The sequence below is a fragment of the Grammomys surdaster genome, unplaced genomic scaffold (genome assembly GCF_004785775.1).
Source record: "Grammomys surdaster isolate TR1022 unplaced genomic scaffold, NIH_TR_1.0 165, whole genome shotgun sequence".
NCBI lineage: Eukaryota > Metazoa > Chordata > Mammalia > Rodentia > Muridae > Grammomys > Grammomys surdaster.
The window spans coordinates 13,274,430-13,293,879 of record NW_021604613.1 but is presented as its reverse complement, the minus strand read 5'-3'; the positions used below and the strand labels follow the sequence as shown (position 1 = coordinate 13,293,879).

At 45.4% G+C, this 19,450-nt stretch overlaps 1 protein-coding gene across 1 annotated transcript in view; it reads right to left on the bottom strand.

Moving 5' to 3' along the window:
* Kiaa2012 (KIAA2012 ortholog) overlaps positions 1 to 19,450 on the bottom strand; it is a 116,345-nt gene that overhangs the window by 71,474 nt on the left and 25,421 nt on the right. The window contains exons 6-11 of the mRNA XM_028765732.1: positions 18,814 to 18,997; positions 17,613 to 17,755; positions 14,571 to 14,739; positions 12,705 to 12,845; positions 8,520 to 8,687; positions 5,417 to 5,527 (exon numbers count right to left, since the gene is read on the bottom strand). Of these exons, the coding sequence (XP_028621565.1) occupies positions 5,417 to 5,527; positions 8,520 to 8,687; positions 12,705 to 12,845; positions 14,571 to 14,739; positions 17,613 to 17,755; positions 18,814 to 18,997 (916 nt within the window). The remainder of the gene's footprint in view (positions 1 to 5,416; positions 5,528 to 8,519; positions 8,688 to 12,704; positions 12,846 to 14,570; positions 14,740 to 17,612; positions 17,756 to 18,813; positions 18,998 to 19,450) is intronic.

Here is a 19,450-nt window from a genome sequence, read left to right as displayed (position 1 = left end):
GTATGATTCAGAACCGAGGTTTTGAAGATGGGAAGCAAGAACAGTCAGACTCTAGTGAATGCTGTACATTCACCATGTTTCCGGTTAGAGAGCAGAACCAGGCTCACTGAAGAAGCCCCCTGGGGGGCGGGGTTATGTGGAAACAGACACCGAGCAGAGGCACCCTAGAAACCATCGGCTCAGCATTTTTCAAAGAATGTTTCAAAAAAATGGTTTAGACCTATATGACACTTTGCTAAAAACCCAAAAGTCACCCAGCAATCACATGCTTCTACAACAGGGATTTGCTTAACTCTAGTTTGCTTGTTCCCAAATACATTCGACCAAATTGGCCCTGGAAACCCTTCCCTTCCTTTTGTGGGCTGTCCATACCCTCCTTTCCAGGCACTGGTGTCCCATGGGACATGTGCTGGAGGACTGGATGTCAAACCAGCTCTCCTTTTTCTATGAAGAGGTTGAGGCTCAAAGGAGTGAAACTGTTTGTCCATGATCACCAAAGCCACAGGCGGTAAGAGCTGGTGAGGCCCACGATTGTGTGGGCCTTTGACTCAGGGCCCTTTGTCTTTCCTCCTGCAGTTACTGAAAGACATTCCTTACATTTCCAGGCCCCAGCTTTATGACAACAGATGCTAAGAGATAAGCTACTCTAGGAAAACACACTCTGAGGCACACCCACCAACATGGAAAGACCCCTGCGCTCAACCCAGGCTCAACAGAGGAAATGAGTTATCTATTATTGCAACACAGATTATTCTCACACTAGTGAACTGAAGCAATAAAACTTTCTTATCTCTCACAAATTTGGGGTGGGAAGCTGGGAGTGACATAGATCTGGGATTCTGCTAAGAGCCTTCACAGTCTCATGTCAGGAGTTTGTAATCTAAGGGCCCAGCTGGGTGCTGGTCTTTGGGAAGGTGAGGCAGAAGGACCTTGTGAGTTCCAAACCAGCCAGAATGACAGTGAGACCAAATCAAAATAACAACAAAAACTCATGCCTGGCAGTGGCACACACCTTTAATCCCAGTGGGTGGATGCAGAGGCAGGCAGATCTCTGAGTTCGAGGCCAGCCTGGTCTATAGAGAGAGTTCCAGGACAGCCAGGACTATACAGAGAAACCCTGTCTTCAAAACCAAACAAATCAACAAACCAAACCAAAACCCATCTTTTGGCAAAATGCCTATGTATGCTGAAATTTGATCTCTGCCGGGCCAAAGAGCTAAAAAGTGGTGAGACCTTCCGAGGGTGTTTGGGCTTTGCCTTCAGAGAGTCATAGGGAGTACTGCTCTCCTAGGGTGGGGTAATTTTTGAGGGAATGAAGGTATTCTCACTCCCCTGGGACTGTGGCAGTTCTTTTAAGAGTGGGTTCTTAGAATTCAGGTTACTAACTTGCATCCCGTTGTACTTTTCCTCTGTTTTAATGTTACTTCCCCACAGCACATGCTGCTGCTGCTGCTGCTGCTGCTGCTGCTGCTGCTGTTGATGATGCTAGAATTCCTCAGTCTCTAGAACCATGATCTAAATAGGTCTCTATTCTTTACAAATCACACATGATCACATCTTCTGTTATGGGAACAGACAGTGGGCTAAGACAGACCCTGATTCCAATATACCTCACTTCTGTCTACATCAGTGTTGATTAGACATCAGCCTCCATGTCCTTTTGAAGTGAGACATGTCAAGTAATTTGTGCACATGTATTAAAACCACCACCCCAGAAAATGTTGCTGGGGTAAGGATGCTAATTAAATGACAAAATGAAATAGCAAGAGTAAAACAAACAAAGGAGCAATGGAGAAACACTTTGGGTTAAAATCCACTTAGGACAAAACTGAATGGTAATTAAGAACTCTGAAACAGATTGGAAATTCCAGTTTAGGTGGAACCTGGGGACCCAACCTCAATGCTTGGCACAGACATCTTTGAATATCTTTCAGCGTGAAGCTTGTGCACAGATGAGCTCCTGAGAGGAAGTGTGTACTGCTGGTACTGGGATGAGGGGAGAGTTGAGGATTTGTATTAGGAAAAAGTGTTCTGAGAGCATAGCCAATGCTTGACTTAGGCCGTCCCAAGCCAACTTTTCCCTTCGTAAGCCTTTGAATTCTGAGTGTTGCAATAGCCCAGCATGAGCGAGAGGCTCAGATTCCGGCTCCAGCCTTCACATCTTTTCCCCCTCTTCTTCTTCTAAAGGTTATATTCATCTCTCTCTGCTGCTTGAAAGCAAACTATCATGATCTAATTGCCTGAGAATTTATTTCCAAATAGTTGTTGACAGAGCCTTAAAGTTTCAGAAAGATCAGACATATCATATTCCCTCTTTTACTTGAGATTTTTTTTTTAATATTAAAAAAAATAAAACTAGCTATGCTCCCCAAAGAACTCTTCTGTGTGGCACCTGGGGTATTCAGTCAATCAACAAGCATTTCTTGGACATACGATAAAGAGAAGGGGTTCCTTAAGACTCATACATTAGGGAGCCAAACTGAAAACAGATGCAGATAGATCCAAAGTCACAAAGGTGGGGCCGAGACAGAGGAAAGGGTGAGATTACATCTAGGCAGTTGTCCAGAGGGAGGTAAAGTTATTCAGCAAAATATCCTACAACAGATGAACTTAGAGCTTGTCTAAATATTTGGGGGGTGACTCAGGAAAAGGCCTGGAGAGAAAAGACTGGAAGTTGAATATTTGGGCCAGATTTTGAGAGGGGGAAATCACTGGCACTGGAATGCATGGGAGATGATACTGGGAGGGGAGTGGAAGTGGTGGCCACGTACACCGAGACTGGGAAGTAGTTCAGTGGTGGGCTGCTTTCCTAGTGTGTGGAGGCCCTGGATCCGTTCCTAGCACCAGATCAAACCTAAGATCAAAAGATCAAAACCCCCAAATTCACAAACGATTTTAAAAACAAAACAACAAAAATGCCCTTCAGGTATTCTGGAAAGATGGTTCATAAGTAAAAGAAGTGGCTACTCTTCTAGAGGACCCGGACTCGAACTTGCCACCTACTCATTGCTCACAAGTCTCTGAAGCTCCAGTAACAGAGGCTATGATGCCCTCTTTTGGCCTCTGTGGGCGGTGTATGCTCATGGTGCATAGATATGAATGCAGGCAAAACACACCCATACACATAAAATATAAGTGAGTATAATTTCAAAATATGCACTTCCATTAATGGGGCCTCAGAAAGGTTGACCTGTTTTTTGGATCATTGTAGGAAGATGTAAGATTTTCCCTCACTTTCTTTTTTTTAAATTTCTTTTCCCCTCCCTTCCTTTCGCCCTCTTGCTCTGGCTTTTTTTTTTTTAATTTATTTATTATATGTAAGTACACTGCAGCTGTCTTCAGACACCCCATAAGAGGGCATCAGATCTCATTACGGATGTTTGTGAGCCACCATGCGGTTGCTGGGATTTGAACTCATGACCTCAGGAAGAGCAGTGTTCTTAACCTCTGAGCCATCTCTCCAACCCCTTTCCCTCACTTTCTAAGGCACCACTGAATCACCATCAAGACTGAAGATCAAGCTGGGCAGTGGTGGCGTACGCCTTTAATCCCCAGCACTTGGGAGGCAGAGGCAGGCGGATTTTTGAGTTCGAGGCCAGCCTGGTCTATAGAGTGAGTTCCAGGACAGCCAGGGCTGCGCAGAGAAACCCTGTCTCAAAAAAACAAAAACAAAATAAATCTTTAAAAAAAAAGGGGGGGGGGTGGCTGGAGAGATGGCTCAGCGGTTAGGAGCACTGACTGCTCTTCCAGAGGTCCTGAGTTCAATTCCCAGCAACCACATGGTGGCTCACAACCATCTGTATTGGGCTCTGATGCCCTCTTCTGGTGTGTCTGAAGACAGCTACAGTGTACTCAGATAAATAAATAAATCTTTAAAAAACCCCAAAAAACAAAAAACAAACAAACAAAAAGACTGAAGATCAAGCAACTGTCCCAAGGGAAAGCCAGAGAGAGAATGCCTAGCTGGCTCCTTCAGCACAATGCATGTTTTTGAATTTGAGAAGCAAGTGGGGTTGTGTGTGTCATCCTTGGGACTGGGAGAAGTGCAGGCAACTCTCCACTGATTTAGCCTAAGTTTTATTTCTCTTTCTCTCTCTGAAATTTGGAGGGTGGGAGTTTGCTGGAACTCAAAGTCAGAACCTCGTGCTTGCCAGGCACTCCACCCCGGGTCTGTTCCAGTCTCTGGACTCTTTTCAGTGAGCACTTGTATGTGTTGGTAACAGTGATGGGTGCTGGAGACCATGAAGTGTCTGGAGCATTATACATATGACAAACTTAAACCTTCCTGTTTCTGCTACTTGCTTCTGTATCATCCAAAGAGAAACTACTTCTTCAGGAACGGCAGGGACAAATGGGCAGCAGGTGACCAGCCCATTTGCTTCCCTGCTGGCTCACCTGCTGTACCACAGAGTCCTTCCAACTGTCTCACTTCTGCTCCAACAGATTCAGACCCAAGATACTTAAAAATCTATCTTCGGGTGTAACCCAAATGGTGATGGAAGCTCTTGGATGCTGGATTTAGAAGCAAATGTATCATATTCCCTAGAAATCCCTATAGTGGGTGGAACTTACAGCAATAGATGCAGGCTATAACATTCAGTCAAGACATGTCTCTCTCCCTCTCCTCCTGCACCCCTCTGTATATCTTATCAGTTTGAGTGAGGAAACATGGACACAGGAAACATCATCAGTCTACACAGAGGACAAGCCAGGGCTGTGGAAATCTGGCCCTGAATCCAGGTCCTCCTCATTAAGCCAGTTGTGACATAACCAATTCGTGCAGCTTTTAATCTTCCTCATCAAGGGGCTTGCTGGCTGCACAGCTCGTGCAAGCCCATCCTGATGGGTTCTGGGTAGTTGATACTCAACACCCTCTGACTTCAATTCTTTTTTCCTTTGCAAAATGGCTACTGTCCAGAGCCGGCAGGTCTTTTCCAAAAATGTTCCCGTGCCAAAAGGGGTTTTGGAAAGTGCCTTGCTGTCTGTCTGTCAGGAGCCAGGTGACTCATAGCCGTGAACCAACTCACATAACAAGGATGCCTGACTGGATTACCAATTAGCCACCTCCACCTCAGGAGTGTGGTTGGAAAGAAGAGAAAAGGCAGTGTTTAGTTTGGGCAAATACCAAAAGGGCTTTATCATCCGGATCAAGGCACCAGCCTGGCACACTAGATCTCTTCCAGGCTATTCCCCTGCAACTCCTGTCTCCAGATGCTGCGGCAAGAGGGAACTTGTTCCTTGCACATAGGGTTATTGTGTCTGGACCACAGAGGAACCTCTGTGTCAGGGAGTGGGAAAACCTGGCTGTTTCATGTCTGTTTTTAATGATGTCTCTGCTGCTGCTGGGAACCTTTGGTAACTGAAGGTAAAGCCTTCCCCTCTGAAAATGAGGCTGACCCAGAGAGTGTCACCTTACCTTGTCCCAGTGGAAGCGCCTCTGCTCCCATGAGCCCTGGGAGGGTCAGGTAGACGTTTTCACCATCTGGACTCAGCAAGAAGTGTTTCGGTGTAGGATCTCTGGAGTCTTCTTGAAAGTAAGCACATGCATGGGCAGCATTAGTCCCCATGCAGGTGAGGGGGGCTGAGCCTGGCTGCCTTCCCCTACGCCCAGGCGGGCACTGGAGTGGATATGCTGGTGTGCTCTGCGCTTGCCAGAGATCAAAGGCACTTAGCAGAGAGGGCTCTATTGTCCATGCCTTGTCCTGGGGGGGGGGTGTCAGGAAGAGATGGAGAAAGGGGGCCTTCCATGAGTTTACACCATACTCATGCAGCTTCTGGAGAAGATGGCAGCTCTGGGCATTTTGAAGGTGGGGCTAAGCCAGTGGGGGGGTCTATTTCCAGTTAAGGGAAACCTAGTCCCTGGGTACAGGATTTGGTGACTCCTGCCTTTGTTTTTTCTCCGGGCTGATGCCTTTGTGAGGTATCATGTGTATGATCACAGACTTGGACCAAATGCTGGGACTGCACAGGAACTTCCGGGCTGCACAAGGAAGTTGTCTGTCCCTTGGTTACTTGCAAAAACTCAAGATGTTTATGTAAACTTACTATGAAAGAAAAACAGCTTTGTCTTCTCTGCTGTCTGTCTCAACACAGAACACGCCTGTGACCAGCTGTGTGGAGGCTCTCCTCGAACCAGACACCTGTAGCTGATAACAGTGGGGCTTCCTGTACTTCTGCTCAGTGCTGACATTGCTACCTGGAGTCCACGTGTCCGATTCCTCAGGTTAGAGGCTCAGATCCACAGGGCTGTCCCCACTGCAGCTGTGGACTGCAAGTCCCCACTGTGGCCTGTGCTTCTGACCCACCAGTTATAAAGTGGGTCCCATGAGCCCCTCCTTGAGTCAGATACTTTCTTAGGACTCTCACAGAGCTTGCTCACAGACACTTAGGTTTACTGGTGTGTTATGAGGAGCACAGTCCTGATGGCCAGGTGACAAGATGAACAGGGTGGACCCACTGAGCCCTCTCTGAGCAGATGTGACTTCATTAGCATAAACTCCATCAATATCAAAGGGATCCCCATGAGTAAGAAGAGACACTTCTATCTGGAAATGCCATGGGGTTTTAGGTCTGGGACAGAGGCTTGAATGTAGCTCATATTATATTACTCTTCCATTTCCTGTTTCCAAGGCAAAGGGGCAGTAATAAGGCAGGCCTCCAGCTGGAGTGGATGCAAGGGGCATATACACAATTCACTTACAAACATAAATATACATAAAGATACATACACATGTGCATATATGTACATACTCTAAAAGACACAAAAGATATCTAAAAGATATACAGCCTCATACATGTAGGCATGCAAGCTTGTATATATGTCACATACAAACAATGGCCCACATGCAGGGAAACATTCACTCTGTCACAGACTTGAATTCATTTTAGACATGTGCTAAGACATGCTTAGACACGTACAGGTATGTATTATGGACACAGCACACATGTTCTTACGCAGACAGATAAGCATACATATACCACTACAAGTTTGAGATCCATGAGCATACATGCACCCTCTGGCACACATTCACACACCCTCAGTACATACACTTGAGACTTCCTGTCTCAGTCCTGGGCGAGCTATTCTAGTCTCATCATGTCCTCCCTTTATGAGGTGACCCAAGACTCTGTGTGTATGTGTGTTATGATTTGTCTGGGGCTATTGACCTCCAGGATGGCCCTGTTGATGAAGGGACACTGGTCAAACTTGGGTCCTTTGCATCATGTGTAAGGGGATGAAGCTGAGAGTAAAGCTCGAAGACACTGGGACAGAAAAAGGAGTGGGTAGGAAGGGATTTGATTTTGACTACCTCAGCCCTAGACGGAGAAGCTACAAACATGGAACGGAGTTATTGACTTAAATATTTAATTTATGCTTACAAGAATTCAGCCACACATGCTTTGGAGACAGAATGAGAGATGGAAAGGGAGAGAGATGGGGGCAGGGGAAAGTGACTGATTTAAATAGCTAGTCTGTTTCCAAGTAGCATGAAAGGGAAGGAGTCTAACTGCTGTCTCCTGAGGCTCTCTGGCCCCCTGTTCTCTCAGTATGAGTTGTTCTGTGAACAGAGATGCCTCTTGCTTTGCATAACCTGACTTTTCCACATTTGCTAGCTCCTTCATGTGGTGCTCCCCAGAGGAGGAAGTGGCTCAGGGCTCTAAGGGAGGAGGAACAGTGAATGGGTTGCATTTTAAAACTATATTAAGATTTATTATTTACTATTTTTATTTTATGTGTATGGGTGTTTGTATGTATGAATATATGCATATGCACTATGTACATGCCCAGTGACCAAGGAGGCCAGAAGAGGGCATCAGATTCCCTGGAAGTGGAGTTAACAGATGGTTGTGAGCCAACTTGTGCTGGGAACAGAACCAGGAGTCCTTGGAAAGAGCAAATGCATTTAACTGCTGAGCCGGCTCTCGAGTCTCCAGCTGCGCTTCTTTGATAACAGCCTGTCAGTTTCCAGCATGGCATCTTTCTTGAGATTCTCAGCAACTTTTGCTTTCTGAACTGCCTACAGTTCAAAGTCCTTGTGTCAGCTGCTACTGCACCGTGCTGGCAAGTGTTTCCACCTTGCCTGCCAGTGTGTCAGTGGGGCTCAGTTACAGAGGGAATGGCTTGCCATGCTCCATCTCCAATAGGAATGCAGCATCCTTTTCCTCCTGTGAACAGGCCTCAGTTCTGCCCTGGGCTAACTATCTAAGGCAAGGTCTATTGGTTCCTGTGCCCAGGGAGGGTTCAGGCTTGGAGTGGTGTTGAGTATGATGTGCACCCTAGGAGTTCAGGGAGCTAAGTCAGCACCACGGTTGCTGGGAGGAGGAAACAGCTGTTGGTGTGTATTGGTGCAGCAAACCTTCAGGGGATGGCTGAACACCGATTTCACTAATATAGTTGGAAATACCATTTCCCCTTTTCAGTGGGGAGCTAGCTCCTGGCTGCCTGGCAGCCCTGTACTGGAAAAAAAAAGCTAATAGGGTAGACAATGGGGTAGAGTTTCTATGCACTAGATGATTACCTGGTCCTACTGGTGGTGCCCTCTCATTCAGGCGACCTGTGGGACTATTGAAGCCTGATGTCCTGGTTCTGTCCATGTCTCTCTGCATCTCTGGACTTTTCTTTCCTTTAATTGGGGGTAGGAGACCCAGGGGTTGAGTCACACTCTGGGCCAGGATATCACCATCTTCTAAAGCAAAATGGAAAAAATCATGAATGGAAAACCTTTGAATCAGGAAAATCAGAGTTTGTCTTTTTCTGGGTTGGTTGATAGCTACTGGTGTTAGGCATGATGGCTCGATTTGTTTTTAGCTTTGTTCTTTCCCAGACCTGCTAAGGAGTAGAGAGTGGCCGAGTGACATTGCTCTTGGCTAGAACAGGGGTCTTTCCCAGAGTGGGGAGGAATGGAGAAGTGACAGCTGTTCCTGTCATAGATCAGACTCAGAAATGGGAACAGGACTGAGGGGCTGGAAACCTCCAGGGTGAAGGCTCTGAGTACTAGGGCTCTGAGGATTTTGATTATGATACAGTTTCTTTCTTTTTTTTTTGTTTTTGTTTTTGTTTTTGTTTTTCGAGACAGGGTTTCTCTGTGTAGCCCTGGCTGTCCTGGAACTCACTCTGTAGACCAGGCTGGCCTCGAACTCAGAAATCCGCCTGCCTCTGCCTCCCAAGTGCTGGGATTAAAGGCATGCATCACCACTGCCCGGCTATGATACAGTTTCTTTTCCTTTGAGATAGTATTATACAGCACGGTCTGGCATCCAAGCCTGGTCTCTCTGCCTCAGTCTCCCAAATGCTAGGATCACAGGCCTTTGATATCACACCCAGCTAGATACAGATTTCTGAAAAAGCAGTAGTTTGTTTTAGACAAAGCCAGTGATCAAATTCCGTTCTCAAGGTACACAAGGTATAAGATATGGCTGTGTATTGACTCCAGGATAGACTGTGGACACACATATTCTCAGATGCTTAAGTTCCTTATATAAAATGGCATGGTATTTACTTATAACCACATGCATTCCCTTGTATAGTTGTTTCTAGGTTCCTTATAATATCGGATACAATGTAAATGCTATGCAAATGGTTGTATAGTGTTAGGGGAAAGTAGCCCCCAAAGGGAGGTGTTAGTACAGTTGATTTTTTCCCCCAAATACTTTTGATTTGTAGTTGGTTGAATCTGTGAATGTAGAGTGAGCACTTTGGAAAGGAGGGTCAACTATACCACCCTCCAGATGGTAGACAGAGGACCATAGGACTGATAAAAACAAAAACAAAGCCGGGCAGTGGTGGCGCACTTAATCCCAGCACTTGGGAGGCAGAGGCAGGTGGATTTCTGAGTTCAAGGCCAGCCTGGTCTACAGAGTGAGTTCCAGGACAGCCAGGGCTATACAGAGAAACCCTGTCTCAAAAACAAAACAAAACAACCAAACAAACAACAACAACAAAACAAAAACAAAAAGCCATCCAGAGAATACCTTTTCCCCTTCACCTCCATTCTCTTCTCCTCTCAGACCCAACATTCTCTGCCCTAGGAAGACAGAACCTGGGACCTCACTCCCAAAAGCCTGACTTTGTTGTTCGGAGACAATGGCCTTTATTTTATATCTGACACAACCATTTCCTTTAGGCTTACAAGCTAGCTTCATACACAATCTCAGAAAATTATAGAAAGAAGTACTTTTCCCCTTCCTGAGGCAGAGACTCTCTACATAGTCTTGGTTGTTCTGGAATTCATAGAGATCCACCTACCTGAGTCGGCCTCCTGAGTGCTGGATTTAAAGGTGTGAGCCACCACACCTAACAGAAGTATTTCCACACTGTGGAGAAGTCTGTCATACAACACCTCTGGCCTAGTACAGGTTAGCATCACCTCCTATGGAACACACTGACACTGATGTCATAAAAAACTAGCCTAGAACCTGATGTACCCACGAGCAACTGTCATTCCAGGACTTGGGAGACAGAAACAGGACAATCAGAAGTTCAAGGTCACCCTTAGCTACACAGTGAGTTTGGAACCAGCTTGGGCTAAATTTCTACATGAGATTCTGTCTCAAAAAACCAAATCTAACCTAACCTAACCTAACCTAACCTAACCTAACCTAACCTAACTTAACCTAACCTAACCAGCAACAATAACCTGAACAACAGAACATGCGTAGAGAATTCTAAAGGGTTAAATGACCATGAGGAGCAGTGACAGCTAAATGCATGGGCCTGAGTTAAATTTTGATTTGGGGGAAAAAAGTCAAAAAAATGATAGAGAACGCTGTTATAATGAGAAAAAGTTGAATAAGGATTTTATATTGGAAAACGTTTCTGCACTAATGTTAACTTTCTTGAATGTGGCCGGGCAGTGGTGGTTCATGCCTTTAATCCCAGCACTTGGGAGGCAGAGGCAGGTGGATTTCTGAGTTCGAGGCCAGCCTGGTCTACAGAGTGAGTTCCAGGACAGCCAGGGCTACACAGAGAAACCCTGTCTCAAAAAAACAAAACAAAACAAAACAAAACAAAACAACCAACCAACCAAACAAACAAACAAACTTTCTTGAATATGATAACTATTGTGCTTGAGATGAGAATATCCTGATGGAACGTCTAATATCTGCAACTTACCCCACATAGTGAACGAAAATGCGTGTATGTACCTATGTGAAGGCATAAAAGCCGGCTTCACGTCTGGGCTACTAAGGGGGAGTGTTCTAGGGCTGAGCAAGCAGACGGACTTGTGCAGCCATGTGGCCGTGGGACAGATACTCTCCAGCTCTCAATGCTGTGCACCAGCTCTGTGGGGGACATACTGTGTGAGGAGGCTTGCCTCCTCTGCATCTTTCTATTGGCTGAGTTGGCTTCACTTTCTGGGGATGGCCTTGAGCTCAGGAACCTCCATGGGCTCCCTTTCTTGCAAGGTTGGGTCATACACTGCACTAATCCATCCTGACTCTTCCGAGACTTTTTAGGCCAGCTTCTACCTGGCATAGCAGTCAAAAATGGGCTAACTCTTGACTCTCAGCCCCCAGTGGGTAAATATAGTAGGTCAAAAGGAGTGGAGGGCAGCACAGGATGAACAATGCTGTCTTTATCTCTGTGGCTCTGGCTGGGAACTAGAAAGTGAGGGAGGACAGTCCTTGTCGGTACTAGATCTAAGAAGCTGCAAAGCAGGTGACTGACATTCACATAAGAGGCCGATTAACTATGCCTCTATCTTGGTAATTCCTTTCAAGAGCATCCTGCCCTAGATTCTTCCCTGTATCTATTCTCAAGGCATTGGGGAATGGGCAGGACACGGAGTTAAGTAGCGGGAGGCTCTGGCCTCTAGTGTTAGCCAGGCCACGAGGAGCTGTATGGCTTCCTGGAAGTTCCTTAGCTCTTGACATTCCATTTTCTGGTCTGTAAAATGAAGGCAGCATTGTCATGAGGGGCACACAATATAAGTCAATGTGCACCCCTCTGCTTCCTTCTGGGGTGCCTGGTGATTACCTGTCACTCATGACTGTCATCACAGGTCTTTTGGAAGAAAGCTCAGGTTTCTGAAAATGGAGACTTTCCATACATGACTCATACCCCCCAACCTATTTACTTCATTAAAATATATACTTTAACATATCCATGTACATAACTTCTTTATTATTTTTTAAAAATTTGTTTTTTAATTTTTTTTTGACACAAGGTCTCTGTGTAGCCCTACTTGTCTTGGAACTTGCTCTGTAGACTAGGCTGGTCTCAGACGCACAGAGATCCTTCTCCCTCTGCCTCTTGGGCATCGGGACTAAAGGTGTGCACACTACACCTGGCCCTATGTGCATAACTTCTGATGACTATATATTTTGAGAAATGTGAAGATTTTTAATCAATATTACAAACTTTTAAATGAATAAGCACATATTTATAAAAGATTAGAAATGAAGTTTCATTGCTTAAAAGCAAGATTAGTAACATGGTATGCAGCAAGTTTTTAGTCAAGATAGCACCAGTTTGCATCTGTAAGCAGAAAATATTAAGAAGGAATGATCCAGTGGGTAAGTCTTTGGGAGCTAGATGCTGTAAGCTGCATGGAAATGTGTGGGCTAAGGCACAGTTGCTGCCCGAACAACAGACACCTTCAGGAGGCTGGGCATGGACTAACCTTCCTGGCAGCCTCCTGTGTCTCCACTGAGGACCCTTCTGTCCCTTGCCTTGTGGGATGCTGGAGGGAGAGAGGAACTACCTTGAGGTGAGGGTGTGTCCTGGCTGCTGTCCACTGGGAGATGCACCGTTATGTCCCTTGGCCTTCCTAAGTACAGTTGTGTCATGGAAGGCTGCCATAAAGGTGTGGCTTCTTCTGGTTCTGACTCGGGGTGCTGAGCACCTAGAAGGCAAAGAGAAAGCTGAGCTGTTTTTACCAGGTGCCCTGTCTTTGTGGAGACCTATCCCTTCCTTGCTTGCACAATGGAGTTTGGGTAAATCTGTGTTCATTCTCTGACTCCATGTGACTGAGCCTGGATTATTAAAGGACCTCATTATTTTAGCCACAATGATTGGTTCCAGGGCAGGGATCCAAGCCTGACTGTTCCTCCCTGTCTCCCTTCCCCTCTTCCCTGCCCTCTTCTCTTCCTCCTTGCTCTCTCCTTTTGGGTGATGCTGAGGATGAAGCATTCATCCCTGCAAGAATTCCAAACGGCCTTGGAACAAAATGACCTCCTGTATAATTTCTAGAAGTCAAAACTCTGTAAGAAATCAGAGGTTGAGCCAGGCAGTGATGGCACACGCCTTTAATCCCAGCACTTGGGAGGCAGAGGCAGGCGGATTTCTGAGTTCGAGGCCAGCCTGGTCTACAGAGTGAGTTCCAGGACAGCCAGGGCTACACAGAGAAACCCTGTCTCAAAAAAAAAAAAAAAAAAAAAAAGAAATCAGGGGTTGTTTCTGTTGATGTTTTTAGAAGGCTCTGACTCCCTTAAAATGGGAGTTCTTTTATGTCCCAGACTGAGGAGTGATGTCCCAGTAGCTAAGAGTCCATGTCGCACAAGGTCACAGCCAGCAAAACAACTTAGGAATCCTTTTCCTGACAAAGACGGTAGAGATCATCTTTTAGACAATAAAATAATTTTAAAAATCAAAAAGATTCTTTTGGGCAAATTTTCTTTTTATAAGATGAAGATCCTAATAGCCAATCATTGACCTTGGCTGCTAGGGAGCACAGCCAAGTAAAGCTAGTGTCTACCTAAGCACTGACTTCAAGTTGCCTGATATCAATTTCTCTGATTTTTTAATCCAAGTTTTAGTCCTGCCTTGTCTTATGCCATCTTGACACAAGCCAGAGTTATTTGAAAGGAGGGAACCTCTGTTGAGAAAAATGCCTCCATATGATCCAGCTGTAGGGCACTTTCTTAATTAGTGATTGATATGGGAGGGCCCAGCCCATTGTGGGAGGTGCTATCCCTGAGCTGGTGGTCTTTGGTTCTATAACAAAGCAGACTGAGCAAGCCAGTCAGCAGCATCCTTCCCTGGCCTCTGTATTAGCTCCTGCCTCCAGGTTTCTGTCCTGTTTGAGTTTCGGCTTTGGCTTCCCTCAGTGGACAATCTGTCCTGTTTGAGTTTCGGCTTTGGCTTCCCTCAGTGGACAATGACTCTGTGCATATAAACCATGTAAACCCTTTCCTCCCCAAGTTGCTTTTAGTCGTGATGTTTTGTTACAAGTAAAAGTAACCCTAACTAGGGCAATTTTTCTTTTCAATTCCATTCTTGGTTGCTTTTTAATGATATATATATATATATATATATATATATATATTCCAGCTACCTGAAGATTCTTGCACCTCTCTACTACCTACAGTACCAGGACTTACAGATATTTGTTTGTCCTCTTTCCCAGGTTTAGTAACATGAACTGCATAATGGAGGGCTGGGCAGATAGTTATAGAATCGAATTGGATTTGATCAGAAGAGACCTACATATTTTGCTACCTTTCCTTTGTTTAGAAAAGGGATGACCTCAGGAAACTCCCAGCCATCATTTTGGGATGGGTTGGACTGGCAGGGACCCCAACTCTTATCCCTTTCTGTCTTGATCAAATTCCATCAGCAGGGGACCCACCTCTTCTGCTGGCCTTTTCTTTTGAGGATTGTGGGGCATGAAAATGAATCTCCATCGGGATAATGAAGAGCTCCTTTGGGGGTTCATTGCCTTTAAATAGGCTCCTCAGGGGTTTCAGGACTCTGGGTGGTTCTTCTGAAACAGGAGGCAATTTCAGAGCCCTTGGTGCCTGGAGAAAGTTTAAACACAAAACCAACATGGCAGATATCCAAACTCTGCTGCCTGCAGAGGGCAAATGACACTGTGTCTTACTGCATTTCTTATACAAATAGCTGCTAAGGAGAAGCAAAGATAATCAGCTGGGAGCCATGCCCATTGCTGTGGTGTTTGTTCGTGGAGTGTGTTGCTTTGATGTCTCCAGGGAATTCTTCGAATGCCCTCATCCTTCCTACTTGATTCTTCTGATTTATTGTGATAAATTGTGTTGATTTATCAACACAATAAGTTAGAGAATCTTTGAGAGAGCCAGGTGTGGTGGTCCACATCCAGAATCCCAGCACTCAGGAAGTGGAGGCAGGAGATCATGAATTCTAGACCCTGCACAGTGAAACAGCAAATTCAAAGCCATCCTGTGCTTCATGAGACCCCCCCCCCAAACTCCTCTCTCCCTACCATGAAAGCCTTTGAGAGAGTAAGTCTCTATTGTGACTGGGAAGAATGACAAGGATCTAAGTGACAGGGCTGGGCTTGCTGTGTATTGATAAATGAGGGATCTCCAAATATATTGTTAAGGAGACAAGCAAGGTGGGCAGGGTGCGGGACACTTCAACTTCCAGTGAGAAGGGGTGGAGACTGGGACTAGTCATGTCTGCCTGGTTCCCTGTGATAACTTCTAGGCCTCAACTTCTTCCTTAAAATAAGGGCATGATCAGACTTCATATGCCGCAAAGCCCGGAGATATAAGTTAATTAACATATATGGTCACAGTAGTGTTTGGAATGTGGATTATTTTTATGACTTACGTAAAAACCAAGTGCCAGCTTAAACAACTCATTTGGCTTGGTTTTTACTTCCTACACACACACACACACACACTCACACACACACTCAGCCCCCTTGACACATGTATGATGTTATATGTATGTATGTTGGGGGATAGATACCATAAGGTAATACTTGAATCCCCCAGTTTCCAGTCATTTGTCATTCAGACACTACAGAGCACTTTGCTTTTTGTTTTTGGAGCGTTTGGCCTATGAATTTAGTGCTCTGAGAAGTGTAGATGCTTTCAGACAGTTTGATTTCAGAGGAAGAAAAATAAAAAGATTTTTTTTCTCTCAGTGCTTAAAAGGGAAGAAAAAAGAAAATCAGAAATCAGAAACACACAGAAGCATCCAACATATTTGGGGTTGATTGAGGAAGGAAATTTTATCCAGTTTACGCAAAGTAACATTTATAATTTTGAGACATTAAGAAAATGATTAGCCAAACATACACACATAGGATATCTGTTTCTGGAGACCCTCCTAGTGCAGGTGTTGCCTGCTAACGGCCTTGCTTTGAATACAGACCTTGTAGGGTCTGTTTTACAAGGGTTGCATTGAAAAAGCCATGTGGGAACTCAGACTGCTTGTGTGAGGGATGGCTGACAAGCCAAGCCTTAATTTCTTTATTCTAATTAGAAATTGACACAGGGTTTTAACACAGTGGAAAATATCGGTTTCCTATGTTAACGAATGCATGGGATTCAAAGGTGTCCCTTTCCTCTGAGCCTGGCATGGGTCTGGACTGGCTGGGTATGAGAGTTCAGGCTTTCCACAGGCCTGTGTGGATCCTGAGGTGATGCTGGAGTTAAAGTCTGCTCTTTATTCCTGGCCCAAAGGAACAGGAGAAGACAGCTCAGACTCAGGACCACCCAAACAGTGTTGAATGAATGAAAACAGCATCCATTACTGGCCCCAGGAGTGCCTGGAGCGCCTGTGTTCCTGCAGAGCCACTTAAGTCGGTGAGGGTCCTCATTCAGTGCTTTCCAATGGACTCTAAGAAAGTCCTAAGTACATCATCTCTCGACCTTCTGCCAGCCTGCGAGGTTCACATCATCATCTGTTTCCAGACAGGCTCTTGTGCCTAAGAAGACGTGACCTGCCCACATTCACACAGCAGCTGTGGGGCAGGACATTTTGGAGTTTCTACATGACTTATCCATCACTGATGCTTCCTAAACACCAAAGTCCTATACAGAATTGTGAAGCAGGGTCAGGTCAGAGATGGCCAGAGTCATCTTAAAGAAGAAGTGTCTGTGACTTCTAGAATTTTTATTACATGTATTGATTTACTTATTTATTTATATGTGAGTGGGTGCTTACCACTGTGTGCCTGTGGACGTCAGAGATCAACTGTGGGAGTTAGTACTGGAATTCTGTCATGTGAGTCCCAGAACTGAGTCAGGTCACCAGGCTTGAAGGCAAGAGGCTTTACAGGCTGTACCATCTTGCTGGCATTCTTGACCCATGAAAGGAGTCCACAGGCTTGCCAAACTTCCCTCCCTACGTTTGCAAGGTGACAGAGCCACAACTGAGCAAACATTGCTGGACTCAGTTTCCCCAGCATTTTTAATTGGTGATGAACCAGTTGCTCACAAGCTCAAATTCTGCCCTTCCTTGTTTGGAGAGACTCCCTGACCCCTAACAGAACAAAGGATTCTGCTGCTCTAAGGAATGATCGCAGCCACTGAAACTCCATGACTTCCAACAGTATATTACTATAGCACTCACTCCAACGTCACCTTGCAAGCTCAGAGACAGCCCTCTGAGTGATTCTATTTCTAGATGGGATTAAACACACAAACACACAAAGACACACACACACACAAAGACACACACACACATAGGCAGACACATACAGACACATATACACATGCATGAACACACATATAGACACACACAAATGCACATATGTATGTACACAGATACACACAGACACAGGTACCATACACAGACACACACAGACACTACATATACACACACATACACACAGGTACTACACACATACATACACACACACACACATCCTCTCGCCTCCCTCCCCCCCCCCACCCTTTACCTTCTTTTTCTTTGTTTCCCCATAGGTATTTTGTTCTGAGCCAATGACAGACGCTATAGGAGGGAAAAGGCGTCTTTCAACAGGAGGCTCCTGTGACAAGCAGCCGCCTCTGGCCTTGTGGAGTTTCATGTTACCTTGTTTGTCTGTAGAAACAGGTAGGAATAAAAACTTGTCAGTTGTAGGGATAGAGTGAGCTGCTGAGTTTTAACTCTTGTTATTTTTTTCTTTTCTTAGAAATTGGTTTTTATTATTTGAGCATGTGTGCATGCATGTGTCGCGAGTGTGCGCAAGTGTGTGTTGATACATGCTACCCTCCTGCAGAGGCCATAGGGTATCAGTCCCCTTGGATCTTGTTATAGATAGTTGAGATGGTTGTGAGCCGTCAAACATGGATGCTAGGAACTGAACTGGGATCCTCTGGAAGAGCAGTTAGTACTTTTAACCATTGAACTCTCCCTCTAGCCCTCAATTTTCCTTTTTTGAGCAGGGTTTCATACTGTGGCCCCGGGTAGCTAGTCTGAAACTCAGTATGTGATGCTGGGTGGTCTTAATTTGGTGTGCAGTCTGAGTGCTTGGATTTGAAATATATACCATCATACTGTAACCCGAGTGCCTTTTTTGTGTATAAAATTAATATATAATTAACGTATGTATACAGATGAATAGAGAATAGAAGTCGTAAGCAAATTTGGCTTATGAGAAGAAAATCAGGGAGAGTGTGAACACTGAGGTGCTCATGGCTTTGCCATGGCAGGCAGGGGACCCTCAGTCTCACTATCTGGCCTCCTGCTGGCTGAGTCAGGTGATGGTAAGAATAACAGCAATGGTAACTCAAGTGGCCGAGAACTAAATGCGGGAAGGAAATCACACACCATGTTTTACATGTGCTAACCCATGCAATCCCCACTGTAGGCTCACAGTGATGTTCTCCTCATTCCACAGAGCAAGACATGGCCTCAGTAAAATTAAACAGTTTGCTGGTAGGTGGGCGATCATCCAGACTCAGTCCTTGTATGTGACAGGCTTCATATGGTTAAGCACTAGACAAAGGGGAGTCTGTCAGAACCTCGTTCCCACACTAAGTGGACTCTTCTATTCTCAAGGGCAAGGGGCAAGAAGAAGTAGCATTTGACAAGCCTAAGTTCTCAAGGGAATGCTACATTAGGTGTGTTCAAGTCAATATAGACCTTAGGCTTCTCACCGTTGAGACCTGCCTTTCTACCTGGGAAGGCTCCACAGTAGAATGTGAAGAGGGATTTGTCACTAGGAAGCTGAGGGTGACTGAATGAGGCACGCCCAAGGAACTTCCTGGAGGTTTGCTGATTCTTTCCATTGTGACTTTGCTCTGAAGCGTGGACACGGAGGCGGCTTGCTTTCAGTGTGTCCTAGGGAACGACAGACAGACACACAGCCGTGTAAACATAAGGGATAAAGCAGCTCTCTGAAAGTCAGGCCTTGTAGATCTGAGGGTGAAATCTCTCTGAGGAATGGGGAGACAAGGCCACAGCAGCTTGTTCCTTAATGCTGTTTATTATGATGAGACATGCTATTACTGACCAAAGACAGAATGACATACAGCTACATGTGACACATGGAAGCTGACATGTGTTGCCTACAGTGTCACAAAAAGAGGGAGGGCAGAGAAATCAGGACAAAGTGCTTAAATCATGGTCTTTATACCATCAAATTCTCTTTTCCCATCTGTAGTGGCTCTTCCCCACAGTTTTACTCTCCTGGGCATGTGACCTCGAAAAGCCAAACATGATTATTAAGATAGGAGTGGATACTGTCTGTGTGGCTCTGAGAAACTACTAACACAGGCATCGCACACCTCTCTC